The 25086-nt window shown below is 56.6% G+C and overlaps 3 protein-coding genes across 3 annotated transcripts; 1 reads left to right on the forward strand and 2 right to left on the reverse strand.

Moving 5' to 3' along the window:
• Positions 1 to 1933: 1933 nt before the first annotated feature.
• Positions 1934 to 12163, reverse strand: LOC136570319 (synaptophysin-like protein 1). The gene is made up of 5 exons (XM_066570821.1): positions 12057 to 12163; positions 9641 to 9777; positions 7285 to 7495; positions 2988 to 3164; positions 1934 to 2041 (listed from the first exon to the last, which is right to left on the reverse strand). The coding sequence occupies exons 1-5, from the start codon at positions 12123 to 12125 to the stop codon at positions 1934 to 1936; spliced, it is 702 nt and encodes a 233-aa protein (XP_066426918.1). The 5' UTR covers positions 12126 to 12163.
• A 1650-nt stretch (positions 12164 to 13813) lies between these two features.
• Positions 13814 to 23223, reverse strand: CTU1 (cytosolic thiouridylase subunit 1). Its single transcript, XM_066570822.1, has 7 exons — positions 23215 to 23223; positions 20834 to 20998; positions 19285 to 19669; positions 18553 to 18642; positions 15337 to 17151; positions 13969 to 15221; positions 13814 to 13918 (listed from the first exon to the last, which is right to left on the reverse strand). The coding sequence occupies exons 1-7, from the start codon at positions 23221 to 23223 to the stop codon at positions 13814 to 13816; spliced, it is 3822 nt and encodes a 1273-aa protein (XP_066426919.1).
• On the forward strand, positions 23204 to 25077 carry TYROBP (transmembrane immune signaling adaptor TYROBP). Its single transcript, XM_066570771.1, has 4 exons — positions 23204 to 23264; positions 24021 to 24047; positions 24136 to 24252; positions 24920 to 25077. Exons 1-4 carry the CDS (start codon positions 23222 to 23224, stop codon positions 25009 to 25011), a joined length of 279 nt encoding a protein of 92 aa, XP_066426868.1. The 5' UTR covers positions 23204 to 23221; the 3' UTR covers positions 25012 to 25077.
• The last annotated feature ends 9 nt before the right edge of the window (positions 25078 to 25086 follow it).

Below are 25086 nucleotides of genomic sequence, written 5' to 3' on the forward strand. Positions count from 1 at the left end.
TGCGGAGCGGGGGGGGGAGGGGAGGAGAGCCCGGAGTGTTTGGCCACGCCCACCAAGGGGAGGAGCCAATGGGAGGAGGGCAGAGGGGGTGGGGCCAATCAGGGGCCGCGAATCCCGAGCGGGGTCAAGCAAAGGTCAGACAAGGTCAACCCAACCCAACCCAAAATCAACCAAACCCAACCAATGGTCAACCCAACCAACCCCAAAATCAACCAAACCCAACCCAAGGTCAACCAAGGTCAACCCAACTCAACCCAAGGTCAACCCAACTCAACCCAAAATCAACCAAACCCAACCAATGGTCAACCAAGGTCAACCAAACCCAACCCAAGGTCAACCAAGGTCAACCAAGGTCAAGGTCAACCCAACCCAACCCAAAATCAACCAAACCCAACCCAAGGTCAACCAAGGTCAACCCAACCCTACCCAACCCAACATCAACCAAACCCAACCCAAGGTCAACCCAACCAACCCCAAAATCAACCAAACCCAACCCAAGGTCAACCAAGGTCAACCCAACTCAACCCAAAATCAACCAAACCCAACCCAAGGTCAACCAACGTCAACCAAACCCAACCCAACTCAAGCCAAGGTCATCCAAGGTCCACCCAACCCAAGGTCAACCCAACCCAAAGGTCAACCCAAGTCAACCCAACCCAACCCAAGGCCAACCCAACCCAACTCAACGTCAACTGATCCCGATTCAAGTCAAGGTCGACCAAATCCAACTCAAGGTCAGCCAAGGTCAACTCAACCCAACCCACCCCAAAATCAACTCAACCCAACCCAACCCAACCCAAAGTCAACCCAACCCAACCCAACCCAACTCAATCAAAAGCCAAACTCAAGATCAACTCAACCCAACCCTTGGTCAACCCAAGCAATGGTCAGCAAAACTCAACCCAACGACCAACGCGAGTCAAGACCGGACAATCGATGGTCAAAGTCAAGACCAACCCAATGGTCGGCCCAATTAACCGTTAACGAAACCAAGGCCAACCCAACGGTCACCTCCACTGATGGTCAGCCCAGGTCAAGGCCACGCCCAGTCAAGGTCAACCGACCAATGGTCAAGCTGAGACTGACCAATGGTCAAGACCAACCTAAAGTCAAGACCAACTCAAGCTCAAGACCAAACCCAGGGCCAAGACCAACCAACCCAAAGTCAAGACCAACCAACCCATGGCCAAGACCAGCCCAAAGTCAAGACCAACTCAAGGTCAGGATCCATCAACCCAAGGCCAAGACCAACCCAAGGCCAAGACCAACCAAGGCCAAGACCAACTCATGATTAAGATCAAGCCCAAGTTAAGACCCAACCATGGCCAAGACCAACGAACCCAGAGTCAAGACCAGCCCAAAGTCAAAGCCAACCCAAAGTCAAGACCAACCAATGGCCAAGACCAAACCAAAGACCAACCTAAAGTCAACACCAAGCCAAGGTCAAGACCAACCTGAAGTCAAAACCAACAAAGTCAAGACCAACCCAAAGTCAAGACTAACAAATGGTCAACAGCAACCCAAAGTCAAGACCAACCTAAAGTCAGGACCAACCCAAACTGAAGATCAACCCTAAGTCAAGATCAGCCCATGGCCAAGACCAACCCAAAAACCAACCCAAGGTCAAGCCCAACCCAAGGCCAACCCAAGGCCAAGCCCAACCAACCCAAGGCCAACCCAAGGCCAAGCCAAGGTCAAGACCACACCCACCGAAGGCCAAGCGAGGTCACCCAAAGGTCAACCCAAGGCCCTCCAAGGTGTCACCGTCGCCCACCCAACGCTCAGCCCCACCCACCCCTCCCCCACCCTTCCCCTCCCCCGCCCCCAGAGCTCAGCGCACAAAGCCCCTCCCCCAACGCCCGGCCCCGCCCCCCAAGTTTCAGCCCCGCCCCCCAAATCGGCACAGCTAGAAAAGTGTGGGGGAGGGGCGGGGTCACATGGGGGCAGGGTCAGGGGGCGGGGCCGGGCGGTGCAGAGGGGTCTCCTTGTAGACGAACCAGGAGCCGCCGGCCCAGAGCAGGAGATTGAGGAACCCGAAGGCCTGGAAGAGACGCGGGGTGGGGGCGGGGCCAGGCTTCCAAGCCCCTCCCCCCACCCACTGTCTCCATCCAAGCCCCGCCCCCAACGTGGTCTGGGTGTGGCCCAAAATGGCCGATTCCCCTCCCCCGCCCCTGCCTCAGTTTCCCCCATGATCCCTTTAAAGCCCCTCCCCCACCCCGTGCCTCAGTTTCCCCCACTCGATTTCCCCCAAAATCCCCTCCCCCATCCGTGCCTCAGTTTCCCTGCTTGATTTCCCCCCCAAATCCCCTCCCACCCCCCCATCGTGCCTCAGTTTCCCCCTCTGTGCCTCAGTTTCCCCCCGTTTCTCACCACGGACGCCCCCAGCCCCCCCGTGGCTGTGGCCCCGCCCCCTCTGTGCCTCAGTTTCCCCCATTTCTCACCATGGAGGCCCCCAGCCCAGCCCCGCCCATGACCATGGCCCCGCCCCCTCCGTGCCTCAGTTTCTCCCATTGCTTCTCACCACCGACGCCCCCAGCCCCGCCCCTTGCCCCGCCCCCCCGTGCCTCAGTTTCCCCCCATTGTTTCTCACCACGGAGGCCCCCAGCCCCGCCCCCCCGTGCCTCAGTTTCCCCCCGTTTCTCACCACAGATTCCCCCAGCCCCGCCCCTTGCCCCGCCCCCTCCGTGCCTCAGTTTCCCCCATTTCTCACCACAGATTACCCCAGCCCCATCATGGCCATGGCCCCGCCCCTTGCCCCGCCCCCCCCCGTGCCTCAGTTTCCCCCATTGTTTCTCACCACGGAGGCCCCCAGCCCCGCCCCTCCGTGCCTCAGTTTCCCCCCGTTTCTCACCACGGATTCCCCCAGCCCCACCCCTTGCCCCGCCCCCCCGTGCCTCAGTTTCCCCCCAATTTCTCACCACGGACGCCCCCAGCCCCGCCCCTTGCCCCGCCCCTCCGTGCCTCAGTTTCCCCCCATTGTTTCTCACCACGGACGCCCCCAGCCCCCCCATGGGCGTGGCCGCGGCGGGATCGCAGGTGACGGTGGGGGAGGGGCAGTGGGGGAGGGGCGCGGTCACGGCCGCCCGCACGTGGCGCAGGCCCTGGGCCCAGGCCGAGGAGGCGCCGAGCCAGAGAGCGGCACCGAGGCACGAGAAGAGCAGGTCCTGGGCACGGAAACGGGGAGAAAAGTCAGGAAAACGGGAAAAAACGGGAAAAAACCACAAAAAAACGCAAAAAAACCCCCAAAAATCTGGGAAAAATGGGGGGAAAAAGGGGAAAAAATGAGGGGGAAAGGAGGCGAAAATGGAGGAGGAGCAGGGGGAGGGGAAAATGAGGGCGGGGCACAGGAATTGAGGGGGAAAATGGATAAGAAATGCCTTAAAAATGGTGTAAAAATGGATAAGAAATGAGCCAAAAATGGTCAGAAAATGACCCAAAAATGGGGGGAAAACAACTCAAAAATAAGAGAGAAAATGACACATAAATGGAGAAAAAATGACCCAAAAATGGAGAAAAAATGACCCAAAAATGGAGAGAAAATGACCCAGAAATGGCGCAAAATGGCCAAAAAATGGAGAAAAAATGGCAGAAAAATGGAGAGAAAATGACCCCAAAATGGAGAGAAAATGACCCAAAATGAGAGAAAAAAATGGCCCAGAAATAGAGAGAAAATGACCCAAAAATGGTGGAAAAATGCAAAAAAAACCCAAAAAACAACTCAAAAATAAGAGAGAAAATGACCCAAAAATGGAGAAAAAATGACCCAAAAATGGAGAGAAAAAAAGAAAAAATGGTGGGAAAATGACCCAAAAATGGAAAAAAAAAAAAGGGCACAAAAATGCAGAGAAATGGCCCAAAAATGGAGAGAAAATGACCCAAAAGTTGATAGAAAAGAAGAAGAAATGGTGGGAAAATGACCCAAAAATGGGGAAAATGCTCTAAAAAAAAAGGAAAAAAATGGCCCAAAAATTGAGTGAAAAATGCCAGAAAATGGCTCAAAAATGGAGTAAAATGTCCTAAAAATGGTCTAAAAATGGATAAGAAATGAGCCAAAAATGGTTAGAAAATAACCCAAAAATGGCGGGAAAACAACTCAAAAATGAGAGAGAAAATGACCCAAAAATGGAGAAAAAGTGGCCAAAAAATGGAGAAAAAATGGCACAAAATGACCCAAAAATAAAAGGAAAATAACCCAAAAATAGAGAAGAAATCGCCCAAAAACCGAGTGAAAATGGCCCAAAAAAAAGGATTAAAAAATGGCTCAAAAATGGCAAAAAATGGCCCAAAAATGGAGAAAAAATGGCCCAAAAATAAAGAAAAAATGGCCCAAAAAAGGATTAAAAAATGGCTCAAAAATTGCAAAAAATGGCTCAATAATGGAGGAAAATGACACAAAAATTGATTAAAAATGGCACAAAAAAGGGAGAAAAAATGGATTAAAAATGGCACAAAAATGGAGGAAAAATGGCCATAAAAGGTGAAAAAACAGAGAGAAAATGGCCCAAAAGTGGCCCCAAAATGGCCTAAAAATGGAAAAGAAATGGCACAAAAGTGGCCCAAAAATAGCAGGAAAATGACCTAAAAATAGCACAAAAATGACCCAAAAATGGACAAGAAATGATCTAAAAATGCAGGAAAATGACCCAAAAATGGAGGGGAAAAAAAGGGGAAAAAGAGAAAAATATAAAAGGAGTGAAAGAGACAAAAAACTGGGAAAAAAAAGGAAAAAAAATTGGGATAAAAAGGTAAAAAAATCCATAAAAACTTGGGGGAGGAAAAAAGTGGGGAGGGTCCCCAAATTCCTGCAGAGTTTTGAGAGGAAAATGGGAATTTTGGGGAGAAAAACGGGAATTGGAGGGAAAAATGTGAATTTTGGAGGGGAAATGGGAATTTTGGGGTGAAAAATGGGAATTCTTGTGGAAGAATGAGGATTTTGGGGAGAAAATGGGAGATTTTTTGGGGAAAAAAAAAGAATTTTAGGGGGAAAAAGGGAAAGTTTGAGGGGAAAATGGGGATTTTAAGAGGAAAAATGGGAATTTTGAGGGAAAAAATGGGAATTTTGGGGTCAGGACTTACCTGGGGTCCTTCAGAGGCAGCAGAGAGAGAGAGAAGGGGCACAAAGGGTTAAACCCCCCAAAATCGACCAAAATTCCATCGGGAACCCCAAAATTCCATCGGGAACCCCAAAATTCCCCCCGGGAACGGCAAAGTTTGCACCAAAATTTGGAAATTTGGGGAAAAATTCTCCTGAATTCCTAAAAATTCCATCAAAATCCCCCCCAAAATTCCTAAAAATTCCATCAAAATTCTCCCAAATTTAATTGAAAGTTCCTTCAAAAATTCCATCAAAATCCTCAAATTCTGTCAAAATTTTGTCGAAATTCCGTCAAAATTCTCCAAAATTTTCTCAGAGTTGCCCAAATTTCATAGGAAATTCCTAAAAATAAAAAAAAAAAAAATCCCCCCAAAAAATTCCCCTAAATTCCATTAAAATTCAGAAAAAAAAATCCTGGCTAAAGTTCCCGAAATTCCATCAAAATCCCCCCAAATTTCATCACAGTTTTCCCAAATTTCATCAAAAGTCCCTCAGAAATCCCCTAAAAATCCCCAAGTTCCCCATAATTTCATAAAAATCCCCGAATTTCATCAAAACCCCACCGAAATTTCCTCAGAATTGCCCAAATTCTGTCAAAATTCCCCCGAATTTTGTCTTAAAATCCGCAGAATTCCGTCGAAATTCGTAAAAATTCCACCAAAATCCTCCCAAAATTCCATCGAAATTCCCCAAAATTCCATCGAAATTCCCAAAATTCCATCGAAATTCCATCGAAATTCCCAAAATTCCGTCACAATTTTGTCACATTTCCATTGGAATTCCCACTGGGGAAGCCCAAAAATCCCACCTGAGCCCACCTGAATTGAGTTCCTAAATCCCACCTGAGCACACCTGGACTGAGCTCCCAAACCCCACCTGAGCCCACATGTACAGGTGAGTTCCTAAATCCCACCTGAGCACACCTGAGCCCACCTGAGCTCCTAAATCCCACCTGAGCCCACATGTACAGGTGAGTTCCTAAATCCCACATGGGCACACCTGGACACACCTGAGCTCACCTGAACTGAGCTCCCAAATCCCACCTGCACCCACCTGGGCACACCTGAGCTCCCAAACCCCACCTGAGCCCACATGTACAGGTGAGTTCCTAAATCCCACATGGACACACCTGAACTCCCAAATCCCACCTGAGCCCACCTGGACTGAGCTCCTAAATCCCACCTGAGCCCACCTGGGCACACCTGAGCTCCCAAATCCCACCTGGACACACCTGAGCTCACCTGGACTGAGCTCCTAAATCCCACCTGAGCACACCTGGACAAACCTGAGCTCCCAAACCCCACCTGAGCACACCTGAGCTCACCTGAGCAGGTCAACCCCACCTGAGCACACCTGAACTGACCTGGATTGGGTTCCCAAATCCCACCTGAGCTCACCTGGGCCCACCTGAGCCCACCTGTTCTGAGTTCCTAAACCCCACCTGGTCACACCTGAGCGGGTCAATCCCACCCAAACCAAGCTGAATTGAGTCCCCAAACCCCACCTGAGCACACCTGAGCACCCCTGTACAGGTGAGTTCCTAAACCCCACCTGAGCACACCTGAGCACCCCTGTACAGGTGAGTTCCTAAACCCCACCTGAGCTCACCTGAGCACCCCTGTACAGGTGAGTTCCTAAATCCCACCTGAGCTCACCTGAATTCAGTTCCTAAACCCCACCTGAGCACACCTGAGCAGGTAAGTCCCACCTGAGCTCACCTGAATGGAGTTCCCAAACCCCACCTGGACACACCTGAGCCCACGTGGGCCCACCTGTTCTGAGCTCCCAAACCCCACCTGGACACACCTGAGCTCACCTGAGCAGGTCAACCCCACCTGAGCACACCTGAACTGACCTGGATTGGGTTCCCAAACCCCACCTGAGCACACCTGAGCCCACCTGTTCTGAGCTCCCGAACCCCACCTGGGCCCACTGGTTCTGAGTTCCCAAACCCCACCTGGACACACCTGAGCAGGTCAATCCCACCTGAGCTCACCTGGGCACACCTGAATTGAGTTCCTAAACCCCACCTGAGCAGGTGAACCCCACCTGAGCCCACCTGGGCCCACTGGTTCTGAGTTCCCAAACCCCACCTGGGCACACCTGAACAGGTCAATCCCACCTGAGCCCACCTGGGCCCACTGGTTCTGAGTTCCCAAACCCCACCTGTGCAGGTGAATCTCACTCACCAGGAGGGGCAGGCGCGACCCCGCGCACCTGTACAGGTGCAGGTAGCCCAGGTACAGCCCCAGCGCCCCCAGGCTGTAGAGGAAGGCGCCCACGGCCACGCCCACGAAGAACCTGGAGGCCGAGGAGAAATCCCCGACCAGGTGAACGTCGTGGGGCCAGGTGTGGTTGCACAGGTGAGTCAGGGAGGGCTGGAACACGGCCTGGTTCAACCTGTGGGGAGGAGAGGAACACCTGGGCACAGCTGGAATCACCTGGGCACAGCTGGAGTCACCTGGAGTCGCCTGAGGGTCACCTGAGCACACCTGGGCACAGCTGGAATCATCTGGGGTCACCTGGAATCACCTGGGGTCACCTGAGAGGGACCTGGGGTCATCTGAGGGTCACCTGGAATCACCTGGAGGTCACCTGAGCACACCTGAGAGGGACCTGAGGGTCACCTGGGCACACCTGAAATCACCTGAGGGTCACCTGAGCACACCTGGGGACACCTGGGAGGGACTGAGCACACCTGGGGTCATCTGAGGGGGATCTAAGGTCACCTGGGGTCACCTGAGCACAGCTGAGAGGGACCTGAAGATCACCTCAGAGGGATCTAAGGTCACCTGAGGGACACCTGGGGTCACCTGGAGTCACCTGAGCACACCTGGGGTCACCTGAGCACACCTGGGATCACCTGAGGGTCACCTGAGCACACTTGGGGTCATCTGGACACACCTGGGGACACCTGGGAGGGACTGGGCACACCTGGGACAACTTTGGAACGTTCTGCACCTTCAGAAGGTGCAGGTGTGTCCCAAGTGTCCCCAGGTGTGTCCCTCACCTGTCCCACCCATCTCACCTGTCCAAGCATCCCCAGGTGTCCCCAGGTGTGTCCCAGGTGTCCCTCACCTGTCCCAGGTGTGTCCCTCACTCATCTCACCTGTCCAGGTGTCCCCAGGTGTGTCCCCAATGTCCCCGGGTGTGTCCCAGGTGTCCCCCAGGTGTCCCCAGGTGTGTCCCAGCTGTCCCCAAGTGTCCCCATGTCCCTCACCTGTCCCAGGTGTGTCCCAAGTGTCCCTCACCTGTCCCAAGTGTCCCTCACCTGTCCCTCACCTGCCCCAGGTGTCCCCAATGTCCCCAGGTGTGTCCCTCACCTGTCCCAGGTGTCCCCACCTGTCCCCGGGTGTCTCAGGTGTGTCCCAGGTGTCCCCAATGTCCCCGGGTGTGTCCCAGGTGTCCCCAGGTGTGTCCCCGCTCACCTGAAGGGGTACCCGTAGGCGGCCGTCACGTTCGTCACCTGTCCCAGGTGTGTCCCCAGGTGTGTCCCAAGTGTCCCCAATGTTCCAAGTGTCCCCAGGTGTCTCACCTGTCCCTCACCTGTCCCAGCTGTCCCCAGGTGTGTCCCTCACCTGCCCCAGGTGTCCCCAATGTCCCCAGGTGTCCCTCACCTGCCCCAGGTGTCCCCAATGTCCCCAGCTGTCCCCAGGTGTGTCCCTCACCTGTCCCAGGTGTCCCCAGGTGTGTCCCCAATGTCCCCAGCTGTCCCCAGGTGTCCCTCACCTGCCCCAGGTGTCCCCAATGTCCCCAGGTGTGTCCCTCACCTGCCCCAGGTGTCCCCAATGTCCCCAGCTGTCTCCAGGTGTCCCTCACCTGTCCCCAGGTGTCCCCAGGTGTCCCCGCTCACCTGAAGGGGTACCCGTAGGCGGCCGTCATGTTCGTCACCTGTCCCCAGCTGTCCCCAGGTGTGTCCCTCACCTGTCCCCAGGTGTGTCCCCAATGTCCCTCACCTGTCCCAGCTGTCCCCAGGTGTGTCCCTCACCTGTCCCTAGGTGTCCCCAGGTGTCCCGGGTGTGTCCCTCACCTGTCCCCAGGTGTGTCCCCAATGTCCCCAGGTGTCCCCAGGTGTGTCCCTCACCTGTCCCAGGTGTGTCCCCGCTCACCTGAAGGGGTACCCGTAGGCGGCCGTCACGTTCGTCACCTGTCCCAGGTGTGTCCCCAGGTGTGTCCCAGGTGTCCCCAATGTTCCAAGTGTCCCCAGGTGTCTCACCTGTCCCTCACCTGTCCCAGCTGTCCCCAGGTGTGTCCCTCACCTGTCCCAGGTGTGTCCCCAGGTGTGTCCCCACTGTCCCTCACCTGTCCCAGGTGTGTCCCCAATGTCCCCAGGTGTGTCCCCAATGTCCCTCACCTGTCCCCAGGTGTCCCCAGGTGTCCCCGCTCACCTGAAGGGGTACCCGTAGGCGGCCGTCATGTTTGTCACCTGTCCCCAGGTGTGTCCCCAGGTGTGTCCCCAATGTCCCTCACCTGTCCCCAGGTGTCCCCAGGTGTGTCCCCAATGTCCCAAGTGTCCCTCACCTGTCCCCAGGTGTCCCCGCTCACCTGAAGGGGTACCCGTAGGCGGCCGTCACGTTCGTCACCCGCGCCTCGGTGCCGTTGTCCCCACCTGGGCAGGTGACCCTGACGGTGACGGAGCCCTCGAAGCCGCCGCAGGTGGCGAAGGCGAAGATGGAGAAAAACTGGGGGGAAAAGCGGGGATTTTGGGGAAAAAAAGGGAAAAAAATTGAAATTCGGGATTTCGGGGGGAATAAAAGGAAAGGAAAAACCTCGGGGAAATTTGGGGAAACTTTAGGAGAATTTGGGATTTTTGGGAAAATTTGGGGCTTTTGAGGTCAAAATTTGGGGGAAAACGGTAAAAATTTGGGGGAAAAACTGGGATTTTGGAAGGGAAAATTTGGTTAAAATGGAAAAAGTTTGGGAAAATTTGGGATTTTTGAGGTCAAGATTTGGAGGAAAATGGGGAAATTTGGGGAAATTTTGGGGAAATTCGGGATTTTTGAGATGAAAATTTGGGGAAAATTTTGGATTTTGGGGGGCAAAATTTGGGGGAAATTGGGAAAATTTGGGGGTTTTGAGGTCAAAATTTGGGGGAAAAACGGTAAAAATTTGGGGGAAAAACTGGGATTTCACTGGAAGTGAAAATTTGGTTAAAATGGAAACAGTTTGGGGAAATTTGGGATTTTTGAGGTCAAGATTTGGAGGAAAATGGGGAATTTTGGGAAAATTTTGGGAGAATTCAGGATTTTTTAGGGCAAAATTTTGTTAAAAATGGGAAAATTTGGGGAAATTGAGATTTTTGAGGCCAAGATTTGGATAAGAATGGGGAAATTTCGGGAAAATTTTAGGAGAATTTGGGATTTTTGAGCTGAAAATTTGGGATTTTGGGAGGCAAAATTTGGGGGAAATTGGGAACATTTGGGGAAATTGGGAACATTTGGGAGTTTTGAGGTCAAAATTTGGGGGAAAAACGGTAAAAATTTGGGGGGAAAACTGGGATTTTGGAAGGGAAAATTTGGTTAAAATGGGAAAAGTTTGGTGAAATTTGGGATTTTTAAGGTCAAGATTTGGATGAAAATGGGAGAATTTCAGGAAAATTTAGGATTTTTTAGGTTAAAATTTTGTTAAAAAGGGGAAAATTTGGGGAAATTGAGATTTTTGAGGCCAAGATTTGGATAAAAACGGGGAAATTTGGGGAAAATTTAGGGGAAATTTGGTATTTTTGAGGTAAAAATTTGGTAAAAATAGGGAAAATCTGGGATTTTTGAAGTCAAGATTTGGTAAAAAATGGGAAAATTTGGGGGAAAATTTTGGATTTTTGAGCACAAAATTTGTGTAGAAATGGGGAAAATCCAACAGAAAATGGGGAAAAACTGGGAAATTTGGGAAAATTTGGGATTTTTGAGATGATAATTTTGGGAAAATTGGGGATTTTTTTGGATGGAAATTTGGTTAAAAATGGGGAAGTTTTGGGAATTTTTTTTTTTGTGGGATTTTTAAGGGCAAAATTGGGTTAAAAACTGGGGAATTTGGGAAAATTTGGGGTTATTGAGAACAAGATATGGTAAAAATTGGGAAAATTTGGAAAACTTAGACAAATATGGAATTTTGGGGGGCAAAATTTTGTAAAAATGGGAAAAATCGGGGAAATTTGAAATTTTTAAGGGCAAAATTTGGTTACAAAAAAAAAGGGAAAATTCAGGAAAGCTTGGGAAAATTTCGAATTTTTGGCTCTAAAATTTGGTAAAAAATGGGGAAATTGGGGAAAATGCAACAAGAATTGGGATAATAATAATAATAATAATAATAATAATAATAATAATAATAATAATAATAATAATAATAATAATAATAATAACTAAACAAAATCCAACCCCAAAATTCCCAAAAATCCCCAAAATTTTCATCCAATTCCCTCCCAGTCCCTTCCCAGTTCCCCCAGTTTGGATCCCGGTCACGCCCAGACCCCTCCCAGTCCCTCCCAGTCTGTCCCAGTCCCTCCCAATCCTTTCCCAGTTCCCTCCCAGTAACCCCAAGCCCCAAACCAGTACAAACCAGTACAAACCAGTAACCCCAAATCTCCCCCGATCCGCCCCAGTCCCCTCCCAGTTCGGCTCCCAGTCGCTCCCAGTTCATCCCAGCACCCCCCGATCCCCTCCCAGTCGCTCCCAGTTTGTCCCAGTTCCAATCCCAGTTCCGATCCCAGTCCCCTCCCAGTCCATCCCAGTACAAACCAGTACAAACCAGTAGCCCCAAACCGGCCCCAGTTCCCTCCCAGTTCGGCTCCCAGTTCCCCCCAGTTCATCCCAGCACCCCCCGATCCCCTCCCAGTCCCGTTCCCAGTCCATCCCAGTCCAAACCAGTACAAACCAGTCCATCCCAGTACAAACCAGTCCATCCCAGTCCAAACCAGTACAAACCAGTACAAACCAGTATCCCCCAGTATCCCCCAGTCCCTCACCCACTGCAGGCCCCGGCTCAGCCCCAGCGGCTCCTTCAGCGCCCCCAGCGACACCCGCGGCGCCGCCATTGCTGCCGTGACGTCACGCGCCGCGCGACGGAAGTGACGTCACATGCCCCGCGCCGCCCCGCCTCGCGCCCCCCCCACTTCGCCACCGCGGCCTCATTTGCATCCCGCGCGCTGATTGGCCCGCAGGGTTGACTCCTCTCCTTATATGGAAATCAGGCCGCGCCTTTTATCCGCCCCACATTGTTATTTGCATATTGCTCATTTGCATATATCTCATTTGAATATCGCTCACTTGCATAGCCCCGCCGCGCTTCCGCGTTCGCCGCGCCTCATTTGCATAACCGCCCTGTTAATTTCCATAAATACCCCCTTAATTTGCATAATCACCCGCCCCCTCCCTGCTGTTTAATGAGCCCCCCGCTGACAAACGCGCCTCATTTGCATAATTAATGATTTAATCGCGCTTTATTGGTTTGTACAGACACGGCTCCCCCCACAGCAGCAGCTCATTTGCATAAACCCCGCTAGCCACGCCCCCTTCGACGGCCCCGGGGACGCAAAATGTCCCAAAACCATCGAAAATGTCCCCAAAAAAATAAAAAATGTCCCGAAAATGTCCCCAAAAAATCCCCAAACCCACAAAAATGTCCCCAAAAATGTCCCCAGGGACCCCAAATGATCCCAGAGACCCCAAAATGTCCCAAAAATCACCCCAAAAATGTCCCCAAACATGTCCCTTCAAGGACCCAAAATGTCCCTAAAATGTCCCCGAGGAACCCCAAAAAGCCCTCAAATATCCCAAAATGTCCCCAAAGGATCCCAAAAGTATCCCCAAAAATGTCCCCAAGGGACCCAAAAAATGACCCCAAAAATCTCCCAAAAGTCACCTGGGACCCCCAAAATGTCCCTAAAGACCCCAAAAATGTCCCCAAAGACCCAAAAAATTGATCCCAGGACCCCAAAAATGTCCCCAAAAACGTCCCCAGGGGACCCCAAAAATCACCCCAGAAGTGTCCCCAGGTGTCCCCTCAGAAGTCCCAGATGTCCCCAAAGTGTCCCCAGGTGTGTCCGCTCCAGGTGTGCCCTCAGAAGTCCCAGATGCCCCCAGGTGTCCCCAGGTGCATTTTGGATGTCCCCAGGTGTCCCCTCAGAAGTCCCAGCTGTCCCAGGTGTCCCCTCAGAAGTGCCAGATGCCCCCAGGTGTCCCCTCAGGTGTCCCCAGGTTTCCCCAGGTGTCCCCGTTGGTGTCCCCAGGTGCATTTTGGATATCCCCAGAGGTGTCCCCTCAGAAGTCCCAGGTGTCCCCAGGTGTGTCCCCAGGTGTCCCCAGGTGTGTCCCCAGGTGTCCCCAGGTGTGTCCCCAGGGCTGTCCCCAGGTGTGTCCCCTCAGAAGTCCCAGGTGTCCCCTCAGAAGCCCCAGATGTCCCCTCAGGTGTCCCCAGGTGTCCCCTCAGAAGTCCCAGATGTTCCCAGCTGTCCCAGGTGTCCCCAGGTGTGTCCCCAGGTGTGTCCCCTCAGAAGTCCCAGGTGTCCCCTCAGAAGCCCCAGATGTCCCCTCAGGTGTCCCCAGGTGTCCCCTCAGAAGCCCCAGATGTCCCCTCAGGTGTCCCCAGGTGTCCCCTCAGAAGTCCCAGATGTTCCCAGCTGTCCCAGGTGTCCCCAGGTGTGTCCCCAGGTGTCCCCTCAGAAGTCCCAGATGTCCCCTCAGGTGTCCCCAGGTGTGTCCCCAGGTGTCCCCAGGTGTCCCCTCAGAAGTCCCAGATGTCCCCCAGCCCCGCCCGTGTCCCCCCCGGGTCTCTCCGGCCGTGGCCGAAGGCGCTGAGGCGGCGCCGCTCCGAGCGCCCGGCCCGGCCCTGCAGCTCCACGGCCACCGGGGCGGCCACCGGCCGGGCACCGGGGACACCAACGGGGACACCAGGGCCACCACCATGGACACCACCATGGACACCACCATGGACACCACCATGGACACCATGGACACCACCATGGACACCATGGACACCACCTGGGCCCTGCAGCTCCACGGCCACCGGGGCGGCCACCGGCCGGGCACCGGGGACACCAACGGGGACACCAGGGCCACCACCATGGACACCACCATGGCCACCACCATGGACACCACCATGGACACCATGGACACCAGGGTCACCACCATGGACACCACCAGGGTCACCACCATGGACACCACCATGGACACCACCATGGACACCATGGACACCACCATGGACACCATGGACACCATGGACACCACCATGGACACCATGGACACCATGGACACCACCATGGACACCACCATGGACACCATGGACACCAGGGTCACCACCATGGACACCACCATGGACACCACCATGGACACCATGGACACCACCATGGACACCAGGGTCACCAGGGTCACCACCATGGACACCACCAGGGCCACCACCATGGACACCATGGACACCATGGACACCACCATGGACACCACCATGGCCACCACCATGGACACCAGGGCCACCACCATGGACACCATGGACACCATGGACACCATGGACACCACCATGGACACCAGGGTCACCAGGGTCACCACCATGGACACCACCAGGGTCACCACCATGGACACCACCATGGACACCAGGGCCACCATGGACACCATGGACACCACCATGGACACCATGGACACCATGGACACCATGGACACCACCATGGACACCAGGGTCACCACCATGGACACCACCATGGACACCAGGGTCACCAGAACTTTGAGGAACACCAGGGCCACCACCATGGACACCAGGGCCATCAGGGCCACCAAACCTCTGAGGGACACCAGGGTCACCAACAGGGACAGCAGGGCCACCAAAACCCTGGTGGTCACCGTGGCCACCACACTCCCCCTCACCAGCCCTGAAGTGACCGCTGGCTGCTTGACCAGCGGTCCTGCAGCCACAACCCCCTTGACCACCACCCCAGTGACCACCAACCCCATCCTGGTGACCACTGCCCCCTTGACCACCACCCCTACACCCACAACCCCCTTGACCACCACCCCACTGACCATCACCCCACTGACCATCACCCCACTGACCATCACCCTCCCAGTGACCACCAACCCCATCCTGGTGGCCACCAACCCCTTGACCACCCTCCCAATGACCACTGCCCCCTTGACCACCACCCCTGCAGCCACAACTCCCTTGCCCACATTCACCCCAGTGACCACCAACCCCATCCCGGTGACCACCAACCCCATCCTGATGACCACCAACCCCTTGCCCACCACCCCACAGCCCACCAGGTCCATCCTGATGACCCCAATGACCGCCCCCGTCCCCGTCTCTGGCCACCCTGACGCCTCTCTTGCCCAGCGCCAGCTTGGGCCTCCCTCTGTCGAGCGCGGCCAGGAGGACGCAGGCCATGCACAGCTCCCCGCTGGCCGCGGCGCCGCAGCGCCCGCACGCCCCCGGCGCCGCCCCCGCGCCCGGCGCCGCCCCCAGCGCCAGGCGCCGCCCCGAGTGCGCCAGCGCCGCCACCGCCGCCGGCCGCGCCGCCTCCAGCTCCTTCAGCAGCGCCCGCGGGTGCCCGCGGAACGCCAGCGGCGCGTGGCGGCACTCGGCGCTGGCGTAGGGCAGCCCCAGGAAGTGGGCGTAGAGCACGATCTCCTTCTGCGACGCGTGGCGCAGCGGCTTCAGCCGCGGCACCGTGGGCCAGGGGGCGGCCGCGTTGGGGCTCTTGGCGGGGTTGGTGGGTTGCGTTGGGTTCTTGTTGGGTTTCGTTGGGTTCTTGTTGGGTTTCGTTGAGTTGTCTTTGAGTTTCATTGGGTTCTTGTTGGGTTTCGTTGAGTTGTCGTTGGGTTTCGTCGAGTTCCTCTTGGGTTCCGTTGGGTTCTCGTTGGGTTCCGTTGGGTTCTCTTTGAGTTGTGTTGAGTTCTTGTTGGGTTTTAATGGGTTCACGTTGAGTTTGGTTGAGTTCTCGTCGGGTTCCGTTGAGCTCTCGTTGAGTTTTGTTGGGTTGTGGTTGATTTTCGTTGGGTCCTCGTTGAATTTTATTGGGCTCCTGTTGTGTTTTGTTGAGTTCTCGTTGAGTTTTGTTGGTTCCTCGTTGGGTTCCGTTGAGTTCTCACCAAATTTCCTTGGGTCCTCGTTGGGTTTTGTTTGGTTCTTGTTGGTGGCCCCTGAGACCTCATTGGTGGCCACGGTGACCTCGTTGTTGTCATTGGCTGCACCGACCTCATTGGTGGCCACAGTGACCTCGCTGGTGGCCCCTGAGACCTCATTGGTGGCCACCGTCCTGTTGGTGGCCATGTTGACCTCATCGGTGGCCACAGTGACCTCATTGGTGACCGGGGTGGCCTCGTTGGTGACCTTGGTGGCCCCATTGGTGACGTTGGTGGCCATGGTGGCCTCGTTGGTCTCCATGGTGACATTGGTGGCCCCACTGGTGACGTTGGTGACCTTGGTGGTGGCCATGGTCAGGTTGGTGGCCATGGTGGCCTCGTTTTTCTCCATGGTCAGGTTGGTGGCCCCACCGGTGACGTTGGTGGCTCCGTTGGTCTCCGTGGTGACGTTGGTGGCCCCGTTGGTGGCCCCGTTGGTGGCCATGGTGACGTTGGTGGTGGCCATGGTGAGGTTGGTGGCCATGGTGGCCTCGTTGGTCTCCATGGTGATGTTGGTGGCCCCACCGGTGACGTTGGTGGCTCTGTTGGTCTCCATGGTGAGGTTGGTGGCCAGGGTGGCCTCGTTGGTGTCCGTGGTGACGTTGGTGGTGGCCATGGTGACGTTGGTGGCCAGGGTGGCCTCGTTGGTCTCCATGGTGACATTGGTGGCTCCGTTGGTCTCCATGGTGAGGTTGGTGGCCAGGGTGGCCTCGTTGGTGTCCATGGTGAGGTTGGTGGCCATGGTGGCCTCGTTGGTCTCCGTGGTGACGTTGGTGGTGGCCATGGTGAGGTTGGTGGCCATGGTGGCCCCGTTGGTCTCCGTGGTGACGTTGGTGGTGGCCATGTTGAGGTTGGTGGCCATGGTGGCCTCGTTGGCCGCGCGCCGCAGCCGCGCCACGTCGCCGCGCAGGAAATTCATCAGCACCGTCTCGGCCACGTCATCGGCGTTGTGGCCTGGGGACAGGAGGGACCAGCAGTGACCAACAGTGACCACCGGTGGCCATGAGTGACCAGCAGTGACCACGAGTGACCACCACCGTGGTGACCAGAAGTGGCCAACAGTGACCAGCAGTGACCACAAGTGGCCACCAATAACCACAAGTGACCAGCAGTGACCGGCAGTGACCACCAGGGAGCACCAGTGACTATGAGTGACCATGAGTGACCACCAATGACCACCAGTGACCACTGGTGACCAACAATGACCACGAGTGACCGTGAGTGACCACCAGTGGCCAACAATGACCAGAAGTGGCCAGAAGTGACCACAAATGACCAGTGACCACAAGTGACCACCAATGACCACGAGTGACCACCAATGACTGTCAGTGACCATGAGTGACCACCAATGACCACCAGTGACCACCAATGACCACGAGTGACCGTGAGTGACCATCAGTGGCCAACAATGACCAGAAGTGGCCAGAAGTGACCACAAATGACCAGTGACCACAAGTGACCACCAATGACTGTCAGTGACCATGAGTGACCACCAATGACCACCAGTGACCACCAGTGACCACCAATGACCACGAGTGACCACTGGTGACCACCAATGACCACGAATGACCACCAGTGACCACGAGTGACCACCAGTGACCACCAATGACCATGAGTGACCACCAGTAACCATGAGTGACCACCAATGACCACCAATGACCATCAATGACCATGAGTGACCACCAGTGACCACGAGTGACCACCAATGACCACCAGTCACTACCAGTGACCAGCAGTGACCTGCCCAGTACAAACCAGTGACCTCCCAGTAAAGACCAGTGCTCTCCCAGTCCCTCCCAGTACAAACCAATCCCTCCCAGTCCCTCCCAGTGCCCTCCCAGTATAAACCAGTCCATTGCAATGACTCCGAACCCCCTCCCAGTCCCTCCCAGTACAAACCAGTATAACCCAGTGCTCACCAGTATCGGCTCCCATCTCCCACGCTGCTCTCTCCAGCCCCTCCCAGTACATCCCAGTGACTCCCAACCCCCTCCCAGTCCCTCCCAGTACAAACCAGTCCCCCTTTAACCTGTCCCAATGCCCTCCCAGCCCCTCCCAGTCCATCCCAGCGACTCTTAACCCCCTCCCAGTATAACTCAATCCCTCCCAGTGCCCTCCCAGTATAAACCAGTCCATAGCAATGACTCCAAACCCCTTCCCAGTCCATCCCAGTCCATCCCAGTGACTCTTAACCCCCTCCCAGTCCCTCCCAGTACAAACCAGTCCCCCTTTAACCTGTCCCAATCCCCTCCCAGTCCCATCCCAGTGACTCCTAGCCCCCTCCCAGTCCCTCCCAGTCCATCCCAGTATAACCCAGTCCCTCCCAACGCCCTCCCAGTATAACCCAGTGCTCACCAGTGGCGATCCAGTCGGCGCCCATCTCCCGGGCCGCCCTGTCCAGCCCCTCCCAGTCCATCCCAGTATAACCCAGCCCCTCCCAACGCCCTCCCAGTCCATCCCAGTATAACCCAGTCCCTCCCAACGCCCTCCCAGTCCATCCCAGTATAACCCAGTCCCTCCCAACGCCCTCCCAGTATATCCCAGTATAACCCAGTGCTCACCAGTGGCGATCCAGTCCGCGCCCATCTCCCGGGCCGCCCTCTCCAGCCCCTCCCAGTCCATCCCAGTGATTCCTAGCCCCCTCCCAGTCCATCCCAGTATAACCCAGCCCCTCCCAACCCCCTCCCAGTCCATCCCAGTATAACCCAGTCCCTCCCAAGGCCCTCCCAGTCCCTCCCAGTATATCCCAGTGCTCACCAGTGGCGATCCAGTCGGCGCCCATCTCCCGGGCCGCCCTCTCCAGCCCCTCCCAGTCCATCCCAGTATAACCCAGTCCCTCCCAACGCCCTCCCAGTCCATCCCAGTATAACCCAGCCCCTCCCAACCCCCTCCCAGTCCATCCCAGTATAACCCAGTCCCTCCCAAGGCCCTCCCAGTCCCTCCCAGTATATCCCAGTGCTCACCAGTGGCGATCCAGTCGGCGCCCATCTCCCGGGCCGCCCTGTCCAGCCCCGCCCAGTCCATCCCAGTATAACCCAGTCCCTCCCAAGGCCCTCCCAGTCCCTCCCAGTATATCCCAGTGCTCACCAGTGGCGATCCAGTCGGCGCCCATCTCCCGGGCCGCCCTGTCCAGCGCGTGTCTCCGGAACACCCCGCACACGGTGCAGCGGCTGCGCCCGCCCAGGACCGCGCCCAGCTCGTCCACGCCCCACCCGAAGAGCTCCCGGTGGGAGACCAGCAGGAGGGGGAGGGGCAGCCCCGCCCCCACGCCTCGGAGCACGCCCAGGGCGTGGTCCCGGTAGCCCTCGATGCCCTCGTCCACGCCCAGCAGCGCCAGGCGCAGCCCCAGGCGCCGCCGCAGGTTCAGGTGCGCCAGCAGGTGAGCCAGGACCGTGCTGTCCTTGCCGCCCGAGGCGGCCACGGCCACCGCGTCCCCCGCCCGGGGACACGGCCAGCAGCGCCGGGGGCGGCACTCCCGGGGGTTTTGGGGCGAAACTCCCGGGGTTTGGGGCGAAACTCCCGGGTTTTGGGGCGAAATTCCCAAATTTTGGGGTGAAACTCCCGGGTTTTGGGGAGAAATTCCCAAATTTTGGGGTGAAACTCCCGGGTTTTGGGGAGAAATTCCCGGGTTTACAGGGCCAGTTCTGGAGTTTTGGGGTGAAATTCCCGGGTTTTGGGGTGATATTCCCGCGTTTTGGGGGGAAATTCCCGGGTTTACAGGGCCAGTTCTGGAGTTTTGGGGTGAAATTCCCGGGTTTTGGGGTGATATTCCCGCGTTTTGGGGGGAAACTCCCGAGTTTTGGGGAAAAATTCCCGGGTTTAGGGGTGAAATTCCCGGGTTTTGGGGTGAAATTCCCACGTTTTCAGGGCTGGTTCTGGAGTTTTGGGGAGAAATTCCCGGGTTTTGGGCTGGAAGCGCAGAATTTTGGGGTGAAACCTCAGGGTTTGGAGGGTTTGGGGATGGAAGCCCAGGGTTTTGGGGTGGAACCTCAGAATTTTGAGACGAAACCCCGGAATTTTGGAGGTCTTGGGGTGGAATCCCAGGTTTTTGGGGCGAAAGGCCGGAATTTTGGGGTGAAACCTCGGGATTTTGGGGTGAAACCCCGGGATTTTGAGGTGAAACCCCAGGATTTTGAGACGGAACCTCGGATTTTTGGGCTGAAACCTCGGGTTTTTGGGGTGAAACTTCGGGTTTTAGACATGGAACCCTGGGGTTTTTTGGGCTTTGAGGCAGGAGCCCGGGATTTTGGGGTGAAAGGCCAGGATTTTGGGGTGAAACCCCAGGATTTTGGGGTGAAACCCCGGGGTTTTGGGTTGAAAGGCCGGGATTTTGGGTTGAAAGGCCGGGATTTTGGGGTGAAACCCCGGGATTTTGGGGCAAAAGGCTGGGATTTTGGGTTGAAAGGCCGGGATTTTGGGGTGAAACGCCAGGATTTTGGGGCGAAACGCCGGGATTTTGAGGTGAAACCCCGGGATTTTGGGGCGAAACGCCGGGATTTTGAGGTGAAACCCCGGGATTTTGGGGCGAAACCCCAGGATTTTGGGGCGAAACCCCAGGATTTTGAGGTGAAACCCCAGGATTTTGAGGTGAAACCCCGGGATTTTGGGGCGAAACCGCGGGATTTTGGGGCGAAACCCCAGGATTTCGGGGCGGGAGCGCTGGCCCCGGCTGCAGCAGCGCCTGCAGGGCCTCGGCCTCGAAGGCGCTGAGGAAGCAGCGGCGGCAGAAGGGCAGCAGCGAGCGCGAGCGCAGCAGCACCGAGGGCAGCGCGCAGCGGCTGCAGCGCGGGCGGGGCATGGCCTGGAAAGGGCAGAAAAAATTCGGGGTTGGGGAGGGGAAAGAGGAAAAAGAACGAAATTCGCCAAGTTTGGGGCGGAACCGTGAAAAAGAAGGGGGGAAATCGCGTTTAAGGCTGAATGAAAGCGGCTGAAAGTCGCTCGGAAAACGGCAAAATCCCACCCGGGATCGACCAAAGACACCCAGAACCCACCTGGGAACCCCAAAATCCGCATGGGAACCCCCGAAATCCCACCCGGGATCGACCAAAGGCACCCAGAACCCACCTGGGAACCCCAAAATCCGCATGGGAACCCCCGAAATCCCACCCGGGATCGACCAAAGGCACCCAGAACCCACCTGGGAACCCCAAAATCCGCATGGGAACCCCCGAAATCCCACCCGGGATGGACCAAAGTTTCACCTGGGGAGCTCAAATCCCACCTGGGATAGCCCAAAATGCATCTGAGATTGGCCAAAAGCACCCGGGACCCACCTGGGAACCCCCAAAATCCCACCTGGGAACCCCCAAATTCCACCTGGAATCACCCAAAGTCCACTCAGAAATCCCAAATCCCACCTGGGATCTCCTAAAGACACCCAAAATCCACTCTGAAAACCCCAAAATCCACTCAGAAAACCCTAGGACCTCCCCAAATCTTCTCATGAGAGCCCAAAATCCACCTGGGAACCCCAAAATCCCACCTGGAATCTCCTGAATTTCCCCCAGAGTCGCCCAAAATCCACTCGGGAGACCCCAAATCCCAGCCGGGAACCCCAGAAATTCACTCAGCAAACCCCGATTCCCCCTCAGACCCCCAAAATCCCTCAGAAACCCCCAAAACCCCAAAATGGTCCCTCCCACACCCCCCAAATCCCCTCAGACGCCCAAAATCCCCCCCCCCCAAAACCCCACATGGTTCCTCCCAGGACCCCCCAAATTCTCTCCAGATCCCCCAAATTCCCCCCAAAATCCCCCCAAATTCTCTCCAGATCCCCCAAAATACCCCCAAAATAACCCAAAATTCCACTAAATCCCCCCCAGGACCCCCCAAATTCTTTCAGGACTCCCAAAATCCCCCCCAAATGGTTTGGGACCCCCCAAAATCCCCCTAAAACACCTCGGGATCCCCCAGATCCCCCTAAAACTCCCCCAAACCCAACCAAAACCCCCCAAAATTCCCCCCAGGCCCCCCAACCCCCACCCCGGGCGTCCCAAATCCCTTCCAGACACCTCCAAACCCCAACAGAGCCCCCCAAATCCCCTCAGGACGCCCCAAACCCCCACAGGAACCCCTGAACCCCCCCCCAAATCCTCCCGGACCACCTCAGAACACCCCAAATTCCCCTAGAACCCCCCCTAATCCCTCCCAGGACCCCAAAAATCCCCCCCAGGACCCCCCAAATCCACCCCAAATTTCCTACGGACTCCCCAAATTTCCCACGGACCCCCCAAAGCCCTTCAGGACCCCCCAAATCCCCCCCGCCCCCGCACCCAATGGTCCCTCCCAAACCCCCCAAAACCCTCACAGGAGCCCCCCAAAACCCCCTCAGGACCCCCCAAACCCCTCCAACCCTCCCCAGAACCCCCCAAATTCCCCCCGGACTCCCCGAAATCCCCTCAGGACCCCCCAGTTTCCCTCAAGAATCCCCAAATCCCCTCCGGACCCCCCAATTTCCCCCCCCCCCGTACCTGCAGTGGTCGCGCCCTCCCGGGGCCCCCTCAGGCCGCTCCTTTCCCGCCCTGCCTTGCGCGCGCTCAGGCCACGCCCACCCCGGCAAGGCGCGGACCAATCAGCGCCTTTTTTTCCCGTCTTACTCCCGCCTCGTCAAATCGAACCAATCAGAGCGCAACTTCCGGGTTTAGTCACGCTACCCGAGCCAATCGGCGCGCCGGAAGTCCGCCTCTTATTCAGCCAATCAGAGAGCAAGGAGGGCGGGGTTTAAGGGGTTCTAGCGGCTCGGCCCACGGAGCCTTAAAGGGCCCGCGCTCATTTAAAAGGGGGCGGGGTTTAAAGGCGGGGTGGAGCTTATTAAACACAGAACTTGCTGGCGAATGGGCGGGGCTCGCTGGGAATGGGCGTGGCCACCGCAGGGACCCCAAAAAGGGGAAGTTTTGGGCACCGAGGGGGTCAGGAGTTTTGGGTGGGGTCACGGTGCCGCCCAATCAGACGCTGAGGGCAGAAAGGGGGCGTGGCCTGTGTTGCCACACCAGGCCCCGCCCCTTTCCCTTCCCCCACCGCCACCATGGCCCCCCCGGGGACCCTCGGCCTGGTCCTGCTGCTGCTCGGTGAGGCCCCTCCCCCACCCCAAGGGCCCCTCCCCCACCCTGTGACCCTCCCCAGCCCCTCCCCCACCCCGAGGGACCCTCTCTGCCCCTCCACCACCCCCTGTGCCCCCCCCCCTTTGCCCCTCCTCCAAAAGCAGAAGTGGCCGGGCCAGGGTGGGGGAAGGGAATGGCGGAGAAATGGGGGGGGATCGGCCCCTCCCCCACACTCTGGGGAGCCCCCGAGCCCCTCCCCCACTCCTTGGGGACGCCTGTGCCCCTCCCCCATCCCGAGGGACCCCTCTAAGCCCCTCCCCTACACTTTGAAGACCCCTCCCCCACCCGGAAGTTCCCACGGTGCCCCTCCCCCACCCTTTAGCCCCTCCCCCACCTGTATTTGCCCCTACCACTCCCTTTAGCCCCTCCCATTTTTGCCACTCTCCCACTTTTAACCCTGCCCCACCTTTAAGCCCCTCCCACATTCATTTCTAACTTCCCCCACCCCCTCCCTTTTGCCCCTCCCCCACCATTTTAGCTCCTCCCACATTATTAAGCCCCTCCCCACCCATTTTCCCCCACCCCCTCCCTTTTGCCCCTCTCCCACCATTTTAGCTCCTCCCCCACCCTTTAGCCCCTCCCCCACCCATTTCTGCCCCCCCATCCCTTTTGCCCCTCCCATTTTGCCCCTCCCCCACCCTTTGGCCCCTCCCCCTCCCGGATCTGTGGGTGTGGCCAAAGTGGGAGCGGCTCACAAGCCCCACCCCCTTCATTAATTCCCAGCCTCAGGATTGGCCACGGCGGAGCGAGGTGAGGCCCCTCCCCCACCCCGGGGTCACGGGAGGAGTCAAAGGTCACAGCGGGGTCACGAGGTGTCCCCTCCCCCTCCCTTTTCCAGATTGTTCCGGGTGCCTCCTGGGGCCTGGACCAATCACAGCGCTCGTTGTTGGTGACATCATCCTGACGCTCCTGATCGCAGGCGGAGCCTATTGGCTGGCAGGGCGGGGCCACAGAGGTGGGCGGGGCAATGGGGAGGAGGTGTTTGTGGGCGTGGCCAACGGGGAGGGAGCATTTGTGGGCGTGACCAATGGGGCGAGGGCATTTGGGGGGTGGCTAAAGAGGGAGGGGCTGATGTGGGCGTGGCTTAAAAGGAGGGAGAAATTGTGGGTGTGGCCAAAGGGGAGGAGCCATTTGTGGGTTACTGGGAGTACACTGGGAGTTACTGGGAGGGCACTGGGAACAGTGGGCGGGGTTTCAGGGGCTTACTGGGAGCACTGGGAAGGTTCCAGGGCATTACTGGGAGGGACTGGGAATGCACTGGGAATGAACTGGGAGCACTGGGAAGGGTCTGGGGCATTACTGGGAGAACTGGGAGGGCACTGGGAGTTACTGGGGGTTACTGGGAATTACTGGGGGGATACTGGGAGCACTGGGAGGCACAGGGAGTTACTGGGAAGGCACTGGGGGTTACTGGGGGTTACTGGAATTTATTGGAAGTTACTGGGAGCATTGGGAGTAAATGGGATGAATCAGGGGCGTGACCAAACCCATTAATAGGCGGAGCCAAAACCCAAATGGGGCCGTGGCCAACCAATAATCACCCCCACCACAACCAGGCGGAGGGCGTGGCTTCGATCAAAGTAGGCGTGTCTCCACTCTGACCACGCCTCCTTTCCCCACAGCCCCGCCCAAGCCCCACCCCCCGGAGCAGGACTCGCACTACCAGGAGCTGCAGGGCGCGCGCGGGGACATCTACAGCGAGCTCAAGCGCTGAGCGCCGCCTCCCCCGCGGCCTCCGCCCTCCGCTGCCTCCATTAAAGCGCTTTCTGCCCCTTCCGCAGCCATTTTT

This window comes from Molothrus aeneus, unplaced genomic scaffold, assembly GCF_037042795.1.
Source record: "Molothrus aeneus isolate 106 unplaced genomic scaffold, BPBGC_Maene_1.0 scaffold_30, whole genome shotgun sequence".
In the NCBI taxonomy this organism is placed as follows: Eukaryota; Metazoa; Chordata; class Aves; order Passeriformes; family Icteridae; genus Molothrus; species Molothrus aeneus.

Excerpts from the sequence above, each read along its gene's own strand:
- LOC136570319 (XM_066570821.1), bottom strand. The coding sequence starts at position 12,125 with ATGGCGGCGCCGCGGGTGTCGCTGGGGGCGCTGAAGGAGCCGCTGGGG. Across the intron at positions 9,778-12,056 it reads TGAGCCGGGGCCTGCAGTGG|TTTTTCTCCATCTTCGCCTT; the intron begins GTGAGGGACTGG and ends TTTTCCCCCCAG. Across the intron at positions 7,496-9,640 it reads GCCTACGGGTACCCCTTCAG|GTTGAACCAGGCCGTGTTCC; the intron begins GTGAGCGGGGAC and ends TCCTCCCCACAG.
- TYROBP (XM_066570771.1), top strand. The coding sequence starts at position 23,222 with ATGGCCCCCCCGGGGACCCTCGGCCTGGTCCTGCTGCTGCTCG. Across the intron at positions 23,265-24,020 it reads CCTGGTCCTGCTGCTGCTCG|CCTCAGGATTGGCCACGGCG; the intron begins GTGAGGCCCCTC and ends ATTAATTCCCAG. Across the intron at positions 24,048-24,135 it reads ATTGGCCACGGCGGAGCGAG|ATTGTTCCGGGTGCCTCCTG; the intron begins GTGAGGCCCCTC and ends TCCCTTTTCCAG.
- CTU1 (XM_066570822.1), bottom strand. Across the intron at positions 15,222-15,336 it reads GGGTCATCAGGATGGACCTG|GGGTGGTGGTCAAGGGGGCA; the intron begins GTGGGCTGTGGG and ends TTGTGGCTGCAG. Across the intron at positions 13,919-13,968 it reads TGGCCCTGGTGTCCCCGTTG|GGCCGGGCCGGGCGCTCGGA; the intron begins GTGTCCCCGGTG and ends GTGGAGCTGCAG.